Raw genomic sequence first — 17,020 nt, forward strand, 5'->3', positions numbered from 1 at the left:
GGGTTTTTTTTTTCAGCGAAGTTGAAAAAGGTGAAGAAGAAGAAGAAACGTGGAGAAGGAGAGTTTCTAGAAGAGGGGCGTCCTTATGTGACCAAGATCTTTGCCAAGTTTTCCCATGATGCTCCGCTTCCCATGGTGAAGAAGAAACACCTGACCATTGAGCAGCTGAACGCACGGCGACGTAAGGTCTGGCTCACCATTGCCAAAAAGGAGATCCCCAAGGTTAGTATGCATGACTTTAAAAAAAAAATGGTCAAAAATGAATGCTCATGAATCTTCAAAAGTTTTGGTGAAAAGTTCAGTGCCATTTTCTGAGGTTCATTAGTCGTAATCATCCCATTCTACCCATTTTGCAGACTTTCAAGCAGAAGACTTCTGCTAAGAACCTAGTGTTGACCAATGCTAAAAAGGTAAGTCAGGTGTACACGCCAATATGTGTTAATAATAACTTTTAAAGATTTTATTCAGAAAAATAATCACATTTTTCTGCTGATAGTTGACATAAGTTGACACTAAGTCTCACTTCTTGATTGTGAAAGAGTAAATTGTGGCTTCCTCTGTTCTGTTTGTAACAGCTGGCTCATCAGTGCATGCGAGAAGTGCGGCGTGCAGCTATCCAGGCTCAGAAGAACTGTAAGGAGACGTTACCCCGGGCTCGACGCCTCACCAAGGAGATGATGCTTTACTGGAAGAAATATGAGAAAGTGGAGAAGGAGCACAGGAAGAGGGCAGAGAAGGAAGCCCTGGAGCAACGTAAACTGGACGAGGAAATGAGAGAGGTAGGTGGAGTGGAAGTTGTTAATTTGGCTTTTGCTTTCTACAGCGTTTTTTTTTTTTTTTTGCAACATTTGCATATTTGTAAGCTTTCAAATGTGAAACAAATTCCTTAGGTGAATTTTTAATATACTACCTTTGAAAATCCTGATGGTAATAAGTGCTTTTCTCTGTCTCTCGCAGGCCAAGCGTCAGCAGCGCAAACTAAATTTCCTCATCACCCAGACAGAGCTTTATGCCCACTTTATGAGCGGTAAAGCCAGCGTGGGGGGTCCAGGGGGAGATACAGCTCAGGAGGAAATTCTCAGAAAACTTGAAGACACCGCGGCTCAGAGACAGATAGACATTGGAGGAGGCGTAATGGTCAACATGGGACAGGAGGACTATGGTATGAACATCTCAGTCAAGTTTGTCGTGTTGGTTGAGCAGAATCACTTAGTAACTGAAACTCAATATTGATTGCTGACATTTATATATCCTGAGTCCGTTTGTGGAAATTTTGACCAAGTTCCCCTGAACTTCATCAAGTATTAAATTATATGTGAGCGGGCCAAGTTATCATTGTATTTATTGCCTCCTTAGCCATTTTCCTATCTGTAGATTATATTTCATGATGTTTCCTCCCTGTAGTCTGTGCCATGAGCTGCTGAAAATATGAAGAAGGTCATTCAGGGGACAGTGTTTGTCAACCAACAAATTGCTTATCACTACTAATTACAATCTATTGTTTACTAATAATGATGTTCTATAATTAATTCTCTGATGAATTCATGGTGATACCCTCTTCTGGAATTCCAGTGTTTTTGACATTGCTGTGTTTTTGGCAGGATGCTCTTTTGTGTGTGAAAGAAATATCTGATTGAATTGGATTCTATGGTTTTATGCACAAGTTGATGGTATTCGATTTCAGATAGTGAATACTACAAGTCTCAGGCCCTGAGGAACGCCAAAGAAGCCTACCAGATCCATCAAGAGAGAGTAAGTTGATACATGCACTCCCTCAGGGAGCGCTCATCCCACACATACACACACACACACGCACACACTAACACTGTGCTAATCTCCGAATGTCTCCCCTGTAGACGCGAATGTTTGACGAGGAGGCAAAAGACAGTCGCAGCGCTTCTCTGCATGTGGCTGGTGGCTCGTCCTCAGGTGCCGGCTCTGGGTTTGGTGAGAGCTACAGCTTGTCCAACCCGTCCATCCACGCCGGTGAAGAAATTCCTCAGCCCACCATCTTCAACGGCAAACTCAAGGGATACCAACTCAAAGGCATGAACTGGCTGGCAAACCTCTATGAACAGGTAACCGTGTTTGTCTCTCATCTGTATGTATTTGTGGCTGTGATTTATGGGAATATTTTCTGTAACGCTTTAATGATTTTTTTTTTTTCAATTGTCTCCGTTTACTTTACGTTTGAAAATATAAATTTGTATTTGCTTACTTTGTGCCTAGAGGTATGAATTGCTATAATAGCATTAGAATAACCTGGAGTTGTTTGAATTATCTTCACTCACATGAAGCGAAACCACAAACATAACACATTAGTTCCAGTGTCCTTTTTGGCCAGCAGATGTTGCATGGATGCTTGGTTCAGGATTTCTAAATCAATTAAGTCACGGTTTTAGGGTTTTTTTGATGATGAAATGATTTGAGACTGTGCTTATTTTAACACATTGAAGGATTTATTTTCTCCTTTTCTTTTCTTATCTCTCTGCAGGGAATCAATGGAATCCTGGCAGATGAGATGGGACTGGGGAAGACAGTGCAGAGTATTGCCCTTTTGGCACACCTAGCAGAGGTGAGAGAGAGCACCGGGCCAAAGGGCTTCATTTGCCACACACTTATGAAAACTGTTTGGAATATTCAGTTGTCTCTGCTGTTAATACTTCGTTGTGCCTCTGCATCCTTTAAAGAGTCCTGAGTTTCTGGCTGAGCTTTTTGCTTTTGGAATATTTCGTTGAATGAAACATGAATTATTTCATTGTTGTGAGAAGCTGATTCGCCAGCTCTTTAGATTTTTTTGGTCCCCAAGCTCCAAAGGGAGGAAAAGTGGAATTCATGGGAAATGTGAGCTTTTCAGCATTGAATTATCGCTGACAGGAAGATACATGAACGTGTTCCTCCAGGGTTTCCTGTTATTGGATGCTGCTCACACATGCACACACAAAGACCACCTGTTGCGGCGGCTGAGGGTGTATTCTCTTTTTCTGTTTCTGCACAGAGAGACAACATCTGGGGTCCATTCCTGATCATCTCCCCCGCGTCCACGCTCAACAACTGGCACCAGGAGTTCACCCGCTTTGTGCCCAAATTCAAGGTGAGAATCTGAAGCGCTGCTCAGACATCACGCAAACAGAAACACCTGCAAACACTTGTCCGAAGGAATCCTGGCGTCCTCATTTCTGCCACTCTTTCGCACTCCTCTAATGAACCCAGTGATGTTTTGTTGTAGTGAGAAATGCTGTCAAACATTTGAGATGCAAACTTATCTAGAACTATCCATTAGGGGGCAGTATCGTAGCATTGCTTATGTTAACACACATTTAAAAGCTGTTAGTAGTTCGATTGTTGGGTGGCTGTTCTTAACAAAATCTTTTTACATGCTTTAACCAGCCTTTGACAGGCTGTGTGCATTCTTTTAGACTAAAGACCATTTTTCAAACACATCAATATGTCAGCTGTGCTTGAGCGCACACACACACGCACACACACGCACACACAAACACACACATTAATAACTCCTTGTTATGTTCAGCACTCAACTATGCCCATTTTCTTTGCTAGTTTGGAAATAAATCAATTCCTGTCTGTTTTGCTAATGAGGTGTGAAAAGACCCTATTACACAATTTGAAGATAAGCTTCCTGAAAACTCAAAGCAAGACTGACTAAAAACAATGGAATGCCAGCTCGTGTTGAGCGATGTAATGATGTGTAAATCTTTTCACATCACATTCTACATCAACAACTGAAGCGGTGATTCATACGTGATGCTATGCCTAAATGTTTCCTCTGGGTACATCAGCGGAGCTCTGTTTTCATTACATTGCTCAGTCTAACTTAATGTGTTGTGGAAGACCTTAGTTTGAATATAGATTTGCAAAGATTCACACAAGTGACCGGTGCGTCTGAATTTATCGACAGAGCTGACATTTTTCCCCTTGTTACCGATATGTCCACCAGGTGTTGCCGTACTGGGGAAACCCTCACGATCGTAAGGTGATTCGGAAATTCTGGAGCCAGGTGAGGATGAAATGATGTTGACTAGGAACACAGAGTCTCTGAAGATAAATCATATTTTGTATTGTTTGGTCAGTAAAGGCTGTACTCCCTCATTTTATTCATCTTTTAGCCTGTAACTCTCTTCCTCCGTTTGTGTATGTTTGCACAGAAAACCCTTTACACACAAAATGCACCATTCCACGTGGTTATCACGAGCTACCAGCTGGTGGTCCAGGACGTCAAATACTTCCAGAGGGTCAAGTGGCAGTACATGGTTCTGGATGAGGCCCAGGCCCTGAAAAGCAGCACCAGGTAATAGCATAAACATAACAAATAATAGTTATAAAGATGAGTTTCAAATCTGTACGCTGCTAACATGAACAGAGGCAAGTAGTTGCTGGAAGAGTGGAAAAAGACATTCCTCTGAGTTCTTATGCTACAGTATGCTTTGGGAATTGCTGTCAGTAATGTAAAGGAACACACTTTGTAATAAATTGGCCAGAGGATGTGGGACACGTTTTTTTTTTTTTTTTGAGCAAGTCAACTAAAAAGTCTGACAGACTGTGGAATGTACTTGTTCATGTGTACAACTACAACACAGTATACATCATTTCATGGTGACCACTGGATGTTTGCCAAAATCTACAAATCTTGTCAGAAAATGTTTTGAAAAAGGTTGATCTGTAGAGAAATGTACTCCCACACATACAAACCATCTTGTACAGTTTTGAGTAATTGCTGGGATTATAGTGCAGTTAAGTGTTAAATAATGATGACGATAAGCTCATGTCGTGCAGTTGTTGCACTAGATCACCAGTCAGTGCTTCTGTCTGTTTTCAGTGTTCGGTGGAAAATCCTCCTGCAGTTCCAGTGTCGAAACAGACTGCTGCTCACAGGGACGCCCATCCAGAACACAATGGCTGAGGTGAGCTGTGTGTGTGTGTGTGAGAGCGTGTGTGTTTACACATGTGAGTTGGTATGTGCAAGACACAACTGTTGACAAGTGTATGTTATTACCGTCTCTCAGCTGTGGGCCCTGCTGCACTTCATCATGCCTACGCTGTTTGATTCCCATGAAGAGTTTAATGAGTGGTTCTCCAAGGACATCGAGAGCCACGCTGAAAACAAGTCGGCCATTGATGAGAGTGAGTGCAACTCTTAACTGTGAGAAGAAAACGCTCCTCTCGGCTGCGTGTTGAAGTTCTCTCCCACTTCTCCAGCTGACAACATATAATGCTTTTCATCTTATTTGTATGGAAATTCTATCATTTGAGTGCAAGCACTGATTTTTTTGATCCCTGCTTACTGTTGCATGTAAGGAGTTTTTAAGCTAAACACAGTTGTTTGGTGTTTGTATTTCAGACCAACTTTCCAGACTGCACATGATCCTGAAGCCTTTCATGCTGCGCAGGATCAAGAAGGATGTGGAGAATGAGCTCTCAGACAAGGTAGAGGAGCAAACCATCTTCTCTCTATTTGCTGAATCAAGCCTCTGGTCCAGAACAACTTAGTTGGAACAAAATTTGAAACTAATTCTCAATTTTAAAATGCAATTTTCCAAAAGACGGAAACTACTTTTGTTTAAATAATTTGAGGGACAAAACTGTAAAAAAAAAAATGCAGCATGCTAGAAGTTGACTGCTGAAAATAATAGCTTCTTTAGTTTGAGTAACAATATTTAATTTCAAAAAATGCAGTATTATGTTTTGTCATTACCAAAAGTAGCCTCACTTGTCTCCTGCACCCGTCATCCATCTGTCTCCCTGGACAACAATTTGACACAGAAAGTGTTGTAATACGCTCGTGAGTGATGCTGGTGCTGGCAGATCCTCTTGACAGATGTTGGGCTCGGGGTCTCTTTCTGTCACAAAAGGCACACACATACTCACTCATACGCTGTGGGAGTCTCGATACACAGAGTCAGAGGGATGGCAGAGTTCACCACACCCCCACATCTGTCTTTTTCACTTCCCCTCGCGCCCACACACAATCCTGCCAGCCCACTTAGTTTTCTTCTCCCCTGTTGTTGGTTTCTCTTGTTTGGTCAGCCTCATGAAGCCAATAGTAACTGTTGAAGTTCACTCATGGTTCATAACCGGATTTTTATTTTTATGGTATGTTGTTGCTCTGTTTCACTGCTTTCAGAAAAGCACGACGCTTGATAAAACCAGAGATTTTGATGTGTGTTTAAAGAATGTGGGTCGAGCTGGGCATGAAGTCCGCAGCCATAAATTCATTTTTGTTTGAGCCCATGTCAAAACACTACGTGTTTTAAAGAAGGCGCAACATGATGGTAATACTGAATCAAACACTGAATAATTTGCTCTTGCTGTAGGCTTATTTTGTACTTTTATTTTATGCATCAGCCTTTTCCCTAACCAGTACCAAGTGAGAATATTTTGATTGACTGTTTTCATATTACAGATTCTTTCTTTTTGGCAATTTCAATAATTTACTCTCCACTCTTTAAGCCCTAACTTCTCCTAACAAATTCATGAATACCATAGAGACAATTTACTGACTCATTGGTCCATTGAAAAACACTTTTACATCCTAACCATTCAATTTTGAAGAGGTGAAAATGTAAAACTAGTGGAGATGTAATCTCCAACCATACATACATTATTACTTCAGTATAAGTCTGTGTTCTACTCAGTTATTACGGTTGCCTTAGTAGCACAGTTTGCTCATTCTTTGGTCTCTGCTTACACAGATTGAGATCCTGACCTATTGCCAGCTGACGTCCCGGCAGAGGCTGCTCTACCAGGCTCTGAGGAACAAGATCTCTATCGAGGACCTGCTGCAGTCCTCCATGGGCACGGCCCAGCAGTCTCACAGCACCACCTCCTCCCTCATGAACCTGGTCATGCAGTTCAGGAAGGTACAGATTCTCACCTATTAGCCTGTCCCTTCGGTTACCAGTCCAAAAACAGTATAGACTGAATGATCACAGCTATAAAGGGTTTTGATTATTTTGTCAGATGCAGCAGTCATGATGATTGATCACAGTTATTATTATAATGATTTAACAACCATTTTCAGTATCATGTTATCAATGTTCTGATCATTTATAGGCTGTGGTGGATTTTTAGAAGTTATAAAAAGAATTTTAATGTTCCAATAGTAATAAAGGCGCTACATTTTATTGGTGGGAACAAAGCTTGTCTCTCGAACAATGAATTGTCAGTCCTAGAATAAACATGAGCGTGAGTAATGCTTGTTCCTTTGCACATTACTAACTTCGCTGTCTGCTGTGTGGTTCTGTGTAGGTGTGTAATCACCCCGACTTGTTTGAGCGCCAAGAGACACGCTCTCCTTTCCACATGTCCATCAAGCCCTACATCATGTCTAAGTTCCTCTACCGTTATGGCCTCATCCACGCATACAACCAGGCCAAGAACAAGTAAGTTGTAGCACACAGATCTCTACCAACGCGCACACTCGAAAAGACACTGTGGGTCTTGACAAATAAGATCAATCCAATGTAAACAAGTAAAGCAAAATTTCCTCTTGTGTTGTTTTTAAATTAGTGTAAATTTGCTGTCAACTATATTTGTTTTCTCAGTAAATCTTTATATTTTTGAATTTCTGCTGATCTGGGACTCTCAAAGGGCTATTATCCCAGTTAGAGCTTTCACACAGAAATTTTGTGGGTTGGACTGGGATCAGTTTGTCATCCCACATTGAGTCGCTTGCTTTTTCTCACATTCAGTGGTGTAACCCTGTCTTTCTCTCTACATCCTCCTCAGATTACTTCAACTGCTGTTGTCTCCCTTCTCTCCAAATCACATCCAGCAGTCTCTCTTTCACAGAAAAGGTGAGCGCAGATCACGCTTTGATCCCAGACTTTATAGGACTCTTGATAGAACCGAGAGTGTGCTTTCATTTGACATTCAAACCTCGGTCTCACCCCAGTTTCCCTCTTCCTCCTTTAATGTTTTTGTCATTCCTTCCTCCACCAAGTTGTTTCCATCTTTTGTCTTTTTTTCTGTCGCTGCTCATTTTCATATTCTTCATTCTGTATCTTGTTTTTACTCTCCCAGGTGATGACAAAGGAAGTTGTTTCTCCTTCCTGCGCTTCATCGATGTGTCACCAGCTGAGATGTCCAACCTCATGCTGCAAGGCTCCTTAGTGAGGTGGGCTTCAAGTTTCCATGTTAAAATGTTTTTCTCTCTGTCTTTGTTTGGGAGAAGTAAAATAAGGTGGGATAGTGAGGAAAGAAAGAGTGAAGTGCAGCCAATGTCTCTTAGCAAGACACTAAACTCAGAGGTGCTGTTGACTGTAGTTGACTGTGCTCTGTCCTCACTGTATAGAACAGTGGTCACTAGTGGGCGGATGTATAACCTTTTAAAGGATTGAGAATTATTCAGTTTTGACAGTGAGTTTCTATTTTAACCTCTAGCCTTTAAGACACTGGTCATGTGACACTGCGACTTGAGTCAGTCGTCGAGATACACACACACACAGTGAGAGGTGACGTCAGAGAAATAAGTGTAGAAAGTGGGAGAGAAGAAGGAGAAGAGGATGTGTTAAAGTTGTGTTGAGATTGTATATTATAAAAATGGTGAGGTGGAGAATGTTGGAGTTAATCGTGAAGAGGAAAAATGGAAAGTCAAGCTACACTTTTTATTTCATTTAGTAAAATTAAGCACTTAATTATAATTTTTCCAAAGCCATTTGTCATGTAGTTGTTACTTATTTCAGCCGTTATTGTCCTAGAAATTCTAAAAGAACATAAAGTTATTATTATATTATTATATAGAGAAAGTATTATTATCCTTGTATCATATTACATTATAACTAATGACGACCAACTTTACTCAGGACCTTTTAAACTAATCTCTTTGAAAGTTTTCTTAATAATTGTATTTTTCCTCTCCTGCCTCCTGCTATTCCCTTTCACAGATGGTTAGCCCTTTTTCTGTCCCTGAAAGCTGCGTACCGGCTCCACCACCAACGCCTGTTTGGCCTTGAAGAAGAGAGGCAAGAGGAAGCCAGAGACAGGGAGGGGGCCAGTGGGAGGTTAGAGCCCAGGATTAAGTGTCTGTCTCGCAAGGACCTGATTCTGTGGTTGAACAGACCCACCGCTTTCCCCAGCACGCACAACAGCCCTGTCCTCCAGGTAAGAAACACATAAGACACACTAACACTGCAATTTATGTACAAGAGACGCTTGAGTAGCCGTCTGTGGTACACACATCTGTGTGTGACAGATAGGTGAAACTCCAGTAGGGATGCGTGTGTCGCTGACGATGCTGAAATTTCCCCTAGAGCATCAGTCCGTGTTTGGCCACACAGCATGCCCTCTGCCCCAGGCTTTCTCTCCCTCCTCAGGGATCCAGTGTGGAACCTAATCCCTGTGTAGCCCTGTGACCCAGTAACACTGTCCTCCTCCTCTCTATATGTCTCCGGGGTCTGTGCACACCAGAGTCTGTCTGTACTTCTACTGTCAGACATGTAGGGGGAAAGCTCCAGGAATCATGAAACACATTTCAAGATTAAAAATAAGGATTTAAAGGACACTAAATGCCATGTCTACACTGACAGCATTTTCTGAAACGCTTTTAATTAGTCTTCCAGAAAAGATGCACTCCTATTTCTGCAAATGTGTCAAGTCACAGTAACTCTGGCACATCAACATTGAACCCCTATTTTAATATATTTAAATCACACTAATCTCCTGTGTTATGGCGTGATATGAAAACAGTTTGGCTTACAGCTCTTCCCTCAGTACCTCAGAGGCTGTAAGTCAGTGGGGATAAGGTAAATGTTAGCTTGTATACAGCATCATTGTTTTGGGAGACACTAAAAACCTGCAAAAGCGTTTTTGTAGCTTCTTGTAGCAGTCTTCGATGTCTGTCCATTTTCATGTCTCACAGGAGAAATGTAACACACCATCGTTCTTTTCAACTGCACTCAAATGCTTTCATATGTGTTGGATTCTGCAGCTGAGAACCACAGGGTTACGATGAGACAGCAGAGATTTCCTGCATTTTTTGTGTTATTTGGCAAATTGGAAATGTAATTGTTAGTGGGAAAGAGACGCTACGTAGCAGAGGTGCCAGTTCAAATATACACACAACCTCAAAAAAATGTGAACAGCTGCAGCTTGCAGATACTCTAGGTCCCTGCTCTAAGACTGTTTTAGTCACTCAGCTTAGCGAAAAAATCATTGAAAATACATCTCATCATAGTGTTCATCCAGCAAACAGCTTCCCATTTCCAGATATGTATCACATTACCATCTTCCACTAATTCTAACTTAACTTGCTGGGTGGAAAATACTGAAAATGCTGTCTGGGTAATTCCATCCCACTGTTCCTCTCTGGCCTCATCACAGGCAGCTGCCTCGCATCTTAGGTTCACCCCCCCGGAGCGGTTTAGGGAACGAAAGAGGAGAAAAATATAAGAATCAAGTTCAAATATGAGAGAGAAACGGAGAAACTTACAGACACCTGGAGAGCTACAGCTCTTTTGTGTACTGTATGACCATGCTGACCCTGGATTCACTCTTGAGCTTTTAAAAATTATTCATTCCCACTGTTTCCACTAACTTCTTTCAACTCCTCATTCTTCTTTTGACGCTGCATGTAACTGGCACACAGTGTCTCTCCTCTCGGCTTGGCTCATCTCTCTCTGGCTGGGTACTTGACAGTGTGGTCAGTACTGCCTTCAGCTTTCCTGCTGCTCCTGTAGAGGAACTGAGAGAACCAGGCAACTTGGAAAGCTCCTCAATGTGCCCTGAGTTTTACTCTTCTATCTGTGGGGCGCTGCTTCAAATGGCCTCTCTGTCTCTCTGTATCGAGTCTCTCCCTCAGTCCAATCCCAACATGAGACACGTCCATCAGTTTCATTATATTTGTAATATATACTTATTATAAATGACAATTTGAGATTTGTTATTCAGTATGTTTTTACCTTTTCTTTTTTACCTTTGTGTTTCTCGATCTTCTTTTCCTTCTCTTGCCATCCATCCATCCTGCATCTCAAAACTGCACACTCCACACTCTTACTGCCTCTTTAGCTCCCTCACAGCTGACAACTCAAACATTAAGCTGCATTCATCCCACTGTTTGCACAGTCAGCATAGTTTATAAATTTGATGTCTCGTCTGATACAGAATAACAATCAGATCAGACGCCATTCATAAACAATTTACTTCCTGTTTTTCCATAGAGGTTGAAACTTTCATGGCTCCATTTTGTAAGATCACATTTTTCCAGTAATATGCCAGTAGTGCTGGGCAGGCATTGGCTTCAGAAACAGCTATTTTTAATGTTGTTGCTTGTTTCGTTTGTTTTTTTTTGGTCCATCAAATTCAGTTAAGTAGAGAAATGAATACCTGCTGACCAGCGATGGAGGTGAGAGAGAGGATGTTGATTTTTTTCTTTTTTTTTTTTTTTTAATCTCTACCATTAGGTGGCACTGTGTTTCCATCACTGTCCTCATATCACACACAGTAACATACACATAACGGTTAAATTGTCTTTTTGCACCTACCACTGTATAATACTTTACTTATTTATCATTATCAATTCAGCATCAACCTTTGCTCTAAATGTATGTCTTTTGAGTCACACCATGTCTTGCACAAATGTAAGATTACATGATGAGGCATCCAGTTTATCCTGTGACATATGCAACTAAAATCATATAAGCTGCATAATCGTACATTTTATGTAACATTTTAAGCATGTAGCTGAAATTTTACATAATATTTCAGGCATATCGCCAGTGAAACTTAAATAAACTGTCAGTGATGAATCCAGCAGTGATGCCCTCAGTAACCTCTGTGTGCTGCCTCTGTTTTGCTTTCCTATAATTTGAGGATAATATTTTCTTTTATCTTCCCACACGAATCAAAGCAGGAGTCAGCTCAGCAGGAGGTGTCATTTTTTCTGAAATCACTGTCATTTGAAAACATTTCCACAGTCTGATATAATCACTGTGTTGGGCAGTTTTGGCATGAATGAATTGGAATTTTGAAACAGGATGGTAATATTCATTTATTTATTTATTTATTTTGTGTGTGTGTGTGTGTTTCAGGATCTGGTGTTCACAGCATTCAGGCCTGGCATAGTGGGGCACACAGACGTGAAAATCCACAGCAGAAATTCTGCCACTTCCACGCTGCGGCCCTGCCAGCCCACACTGCCACCAAAGTTCCTGCTCGCTGCCACGCCTAGGGTATGTATGTGTGTGTATGTGTATGTGTGTGTATGTGTGTGAGTGGCAAGCAGCTTGAGAAAGGCACTCTTGCAAGTCCTCTCAATGTTTTTCTGCACAGTGTATGTGTGTGATGGCCTGTGTAAGATGGACGAGCATTTGGGTGGTCGTGGAAAGGGAAGAGGGAAGCACTGTGCACATTGCCTTTGTAGACTTTCAACAATGAGCAGCCCTTATCTGTGAAGTGTGTGTGTGCGTGTGTGTGTGTGTGTGTGTGTGTGTAACTGTGTGTGTGTGTGTGTGTGTGTGTGTAACTGTGTGTGGTTGGGGTGTGAGGCTGACCACAGTGACTTCCAGCTGCATTTAAAACAAACAGAGCCTCCAGAAAAGGGCTTCTTGCTCAGGTAGTTCACCAGTTGTTAAAGCTTCCTCTTGCCCTCCTGCTTTACACACACAAACACACTCACTTATACACAGAACCCGCTGATTCAGTGAAACCAGTCTTCGTGCAGGGGTTTTCCCCTCTGTCTACAATATAGATCACAATGTGGGAAAGTTGTAAGTTTCTGTGGGTTTTTTTCGTTTTTTTTGCATTAATAATATCACTTGCGAAATCAAAGGAAAGATTTCCAATGACATGTAATGTGCCATAATGTTTTTATTGAAAAAACCTTCACATAAAAGCCTTCCCATGTCAACATATTTATCACGTTATTTTAAAATTCCCCTTCCATCTCCTGTTCACAATACTATCTTTTGTTTCAAATGTATCCTTTTTTTTTGGTTTCCTAGGTGACAGCAGTTCCCATGGAGCGTTATTGTGCCGACCGCAGTGCTGAGTACGAGTGGTGGGTGACTCGCAGTGGAGGGGGCACAATCTTCAAACAGTGTTTCCTCTACGGCTCCCCTGAACTTGCATCAGACTGGCGAGTGAGGGCCAATGCCTTTCACCCACAATGCCCTGGGGGTGTGATGGCCCTCTACCCTCGCCATGGATGGTCCTTCATTCAGATACCTGGTAAGAGGTGTGTGTGTGTGTGTGTGTGTGTGTGTGTGTGTGTGTGTGTGTGTGTGTGTGTGTGTGTGTGTGTAAACTGACTTCCTGCTGTAGCTTCCACAGCGGTCAGTCGGTCTGTAGCTCACAGTTTCTAACCTGATGCTACGTAGCTTAAGTGTAATAAATGAGCATCCACTAGTGAATGACTATCAGGACAGCCAATAAATTACTAGGTCCATTAGTGAATACCACAGTTTGTGAATCCGCAGCAACAGTCTGTGTTGCCGTGGGAAAAGATAGTGATGCTCACTAAAACCTCATATTTCGAAAATACAGATGATGCTGTCAACGAGTTTGGTCTAAATTCATTTATTATAGTATCATTTTTATCAAAGGATGGATAGCCAGTTTTGGGGTAAAGGGAGATGTTAAGGGCCCGTGGGAGAGTCCACAGAGGTTGGCCCAGGGTCAGCGGGGCAGAGCCGGCCACATCACCCTCCTCTGTCTCTGTCTGTCTGTCTGCCAAGCAGCCAAACCTCTTACAGTCAGCTGGAACTGCTGAGATAACGAGCTTCTACTGAAGTTCACTCACGTAAACACATACCGGTGATTTCCATCAAGGTGTGAATATATTATTGTATTTGTGTGTGCCTGTACGTGGGTGTACGTGTGTGCCTTGAAGCACTTTATCAGAAGAGCTTGGCTTGTTGAGTTAAGGGTCAGCTGGAGCAGAGTGGGAGCTGATTCACTGCCAGGATTCAAATGACTGATGGATGTCCAGGGTGAGAGAGGCCATTACAGTTTTACAGACAACACTTCCCTTCTCACTGACCCGCTCAGCCTTCCTACCTCTGATAAACTGTCTCTGTCATAGATTATGATGACGGCTCCCTTTTTTGTTTTGTGCGGTAACAGAGGTTCCCAGCACAGAAAATGGACATGCGTGTCCTTTTATACGTGTTCGATGAACTTGCGATATACACATTTTGTGGATCGTAGTATTTTAAGACACACTGTTGCTTATGTTATGCCTTTTCTTATCACCTCTTTTACCCCTAAACATGATATAAAATCCTTTAAATCCTTTAGACACACGCTCACAGATTTGCAGTATTGTAATACTTGATTTTTTCCCCCCTCCCTATCTGTGTGTACTTGTGCTTGTGAGAGTGTTTGTGTGTAAAGTGAGAAACAAAACAAGTATTTGTGTGTCTGTGTGAGAACGGTCTGAGAGCTCTTGTGAAGTTATACGGAGGCAGACAAAGCGAGGAAGTTTAGCTACTGGTCATTGTTCAAGTGCTTAGTTAGGTAACACTAATAGATGGTCCGTCTGTGTGTGTGTGTGTGTGTGTGTGTGTGTGTGTGTGTATGTGAGAGTGTGTACATGTGTGTGTCTGTGTACCATCGAGTCCATTCAGGGAACTGTGCAGTGCTCACACGGGGCCTGAGGTGTCTCTCGCCTCTCCCCTCACACACTCTCCCACGCTCGGCAACGCTGCCTCCCCTCGCACACAGACCGAGGACAAGCTTCACCTCCATCTCTGCCGCTAACAGACAGGGCTGCGCACTGATCCTAAATCAGTATCTGGCTTCAGCCTCTTACTCCGTCTGGTCTCCCACTTCTTTCTCAGCCTCAGTAGGAAGGAAGTGACCCAACACTCCGGCACCCGTCCTCCGCTGAACACATTGTTGCCACATCAAGGCCCAGATATGTACAGTAGCCCAGCTGAAGTTTCCCACCCTCCCTCTCCTCCGCACTCCCAGCCCCACACCTTTAGAACAAATGGCAGAGCTGAATAACTGTTTGTTTTGAGCGCCATGGCGTGAGTACGGCTGCCCACTGATATCGATGGAGGAATCTAATCAGAGGACTTATTAGGAATCAGGCCACAGAGGAGGAAAAAACAATTGAGGGAGCAACGTCTTGGGCCTCAGATTTTTTTTTAATTTTTGATGTTATTGTGATGGTAGAATTTCACTGAAGCAAAGCCATTGTTCATTCAAAGAGAGTTAAATTATCTTAATAATATTAATATTGATGTTGTGATACTCCCACATTTTTTTCACGACCCCATCAGAGAAAGCAAGGTGAGAGCAGGGTACTATCAGCCAGGTCAAGTAAAGTCAGTTTATGTAGCACATTTCATATGGCAGGCGTAAGCTCAATGTGCTGAAAGAGCGGTACCCGTGCAGTTACCCAGTCTGAGCCACCAGGACACGACAGGAGAAAAAGCTTTTTGACTGTAATAACAGAAACGTTTCTGTCTTGTTTTTTTTTGCTAAATTGTAGCAGTTCTGTGGTCACCTCTCTTTCATTCTCCACAAATTCCACATAAAGCTACAGTTAGGTCTCTTTATAGTCAAACAGGGAATGCTTTCACACGCAGAGATGTTGTGTCAGGTTAAAAATCAGTTTGAAAGGAAATAGTTTTGAACTTGCATGCTGTAGGATTATTTGCAGAACATTCCAGTGTCACAGAAATAACCCTCCTCGCTGTCTGTGTGGCCCCTGTGTCGTTTACAATAATTAGAAGGAACCGTCCCACAAAATGACGGCCTTCTCACTATAGCGCCGATTCTTGCCTCTTTTTCTAGCTTCATTGTGAGCTGGGAATTGACTGTCAGCGCTGCGGAGAGTGTGAAGGAAATGGTAAAGAACTTGCTATTTATGCGAGTCTTGTGCAACTCATTTGATTGCGTGTCAGTGTTTGTGTGTTTGTGTATCAATCTGACTCTGAGAGAGGGAGAGAGAAGCCGGTCAGGTCTGGCTCAACAGCCCACATCAGGCTGTGGGAAATACAGTCCCCTTTTCCTGTCCCTTCAAAGAAACTCTGCTCTCCAGCAAAATGGCAGGAAGCTTCCCCGGCCCTCTGATAGACAGGCACAAAACAACACAGACAGCCAGCCTCACCACATCACCGTCTGACTCTGCCCTTCTCTATCTGCATTAAACTGGCACCGGTAACTGTCTGCGGAATGCAGCCTTTTTTTTTTTTTTTTTTGCCAGCAAAGAAAAAACATAACAAAACATTCAGCCAAGTGTGTAAAGGGACACAGATGTTTTGATTTCCTATCCCAATTTATGGCTTTGAGTGTGTCCACAAGAAGGAAAAATAGTGTTCAGTGATATCTAAGAAACTCAAGTCTTAAAGTAGACTGAAGGGGGAGACATTAGCCACATTATAGCCCTATGCTCTTTGAACATGGAAGCCAAGTAATATCCAACTCACTGTATCTCTTAGCCAGCTAGCTTTCATCTGTGGTGTGTATTGAGTCAGTGCTGGCCGAGGGTAACTAGCTGTAATCTATCTTAATGACAGAGTTCACAGTGGGTCGCTGTGGTGTGGTGAGGTTCCCCCACGAAACTCAGAGTGCGCATCAGACTGTCTGTCTCTTCCCCTGCTTAACGACTCCTCGGGAACCGGGAGAAGTGCTGCTGTTGCATGTTTGAGGGGAGACAGTGATGTACGTGCAAAAACATGTTCCATATATACATACATAAACGCGGCCCATCATTCACTTCCAGTCGCACGCAGTCACGCAGACACATTTTTGAGGCTCTCTGGAATGTATGTTAGTAATTTGGCTCCCCTCCAGAACACCGCAGTGGAGAGACTGCGTCCTAGATGCAGACAGATTTGGGTGTAGCATCTGTAAGACTTCACCAAGCCCTAACAAGAAGCTAAAATCCACTTCTCTCGCAGCTCCCAAAACCTCCCGCTGGCATCTGGCTCTTAGCTATCCTGATGCTGTCGCTGCGAGAAAATTAAGTTTAAGTCTGATCTTTGTCAATACGTGCAGAAGCAGCAAAGTAGTGTCAGGCTAATATTTCCATCATCAGCAGTGCTGAACAAGTGTT

General features: G+C 42.6%; 1 protein-coding gene across 3 annotated transcripts in view; it reads left to right on the forward strand.

Moving 5' to 3' along the window:
- Positions 1 to 17,020, forward strand: part of ino80 (INO80 complex ATPase subunit) — a 37,037-nt gene that overhangs the window by 3,674 nt on the left and 16,343 nt on the right. For all 3 annotated transcript variants that reach the window (XM_023430157.2, XM_023430155.2, XM_023430156.2), the window contains exons 8-27: positions 17 to 222; positions 357 to 410; positions 576 to 779; positions 958 to 1,162; positions 1,685 to 1,752; positions 1,857 to 2,078; positions 2,495 to 2,575; positions 2,999 to 3,094; positions 3,959 to 4,018; positions 4,167 to 4,309; positions 4,838 to 4,922; positions 5,025 to 5,142; positions 5,360 to 5,445; positions 6,711 to 6,878; positions 7,267 to 7,400; positions 7,747 to 7,814; positions 8,041 to 8,134; positions 8,904 to 9,120; positions 12,045 to 12,185; positions 12,957 to 13,182. In XM_023430157.2, coding sequence (XP_023285925.1) covers positions 17 to 222; positions 357 to 410; positions 576 to 779; positions 958 to 1,162; positions 1,685 to 1,752; positions 1,857 to 2,078; positions 2,495 to 2,575; positions 2,999 to 3,094; positions 3,959 to 4,018; positions 4,167 to 4,309; positions 4,838 to 4,922; positions 5,025 to 5,142; positions 5,360 to 5,445; positions 6,711 to 6,878; positions 7,267 to 7,400; positions 7,747 to 7,814; positions 8,041 to 8,134; positions 8,904 to 9,120; positions 12,045 to 12,185; positions 12,957 to 13,182 — 2,676 coding nt within the window. The remainder of the gene's footprint in view (positions 1 to 16; positions 223 to 356; positions 411 to 575; positions 780 to 957; positions 1,163 to 1,684; positions 1,753 to 1,856; positions 2,079 to 2,494; positions 2,576 to 2,998; positions 3,095 to 3,958; positions 4,019 to 4,166; positions 4,310 to 4,837; positions 4,923 to 5,024; positions 5,143 to 5,359; positions 5,446 to 6,710; positions 6,879 to 7,266; positions 7,401 to 7,746; positions 7,815 to 8,040; positions 8,135 to 8,903; positions 9,121 to 12,044; positions 12,186 to 12,956; positions 13,183 to 17,020) is intronic.

The sequence above is a fragment of the Seriola lalandi genome, unplaced genomic scaffold, assembly GCF_002814215.2.
Source record: "Seriola lalandi dorsalis isolate HSWRI2012SDOR001 ecotype SW California unplaced genomic scaffold, Sedor1 jcf7180002054901, whole genome shotgun sequence".
NCBI classification, from domain to species: Eukaryota; Metazoa; Chordata; class Actinopteri; order Carangiformes; family Carangidae; genus Seriola; species Seriola lalandi.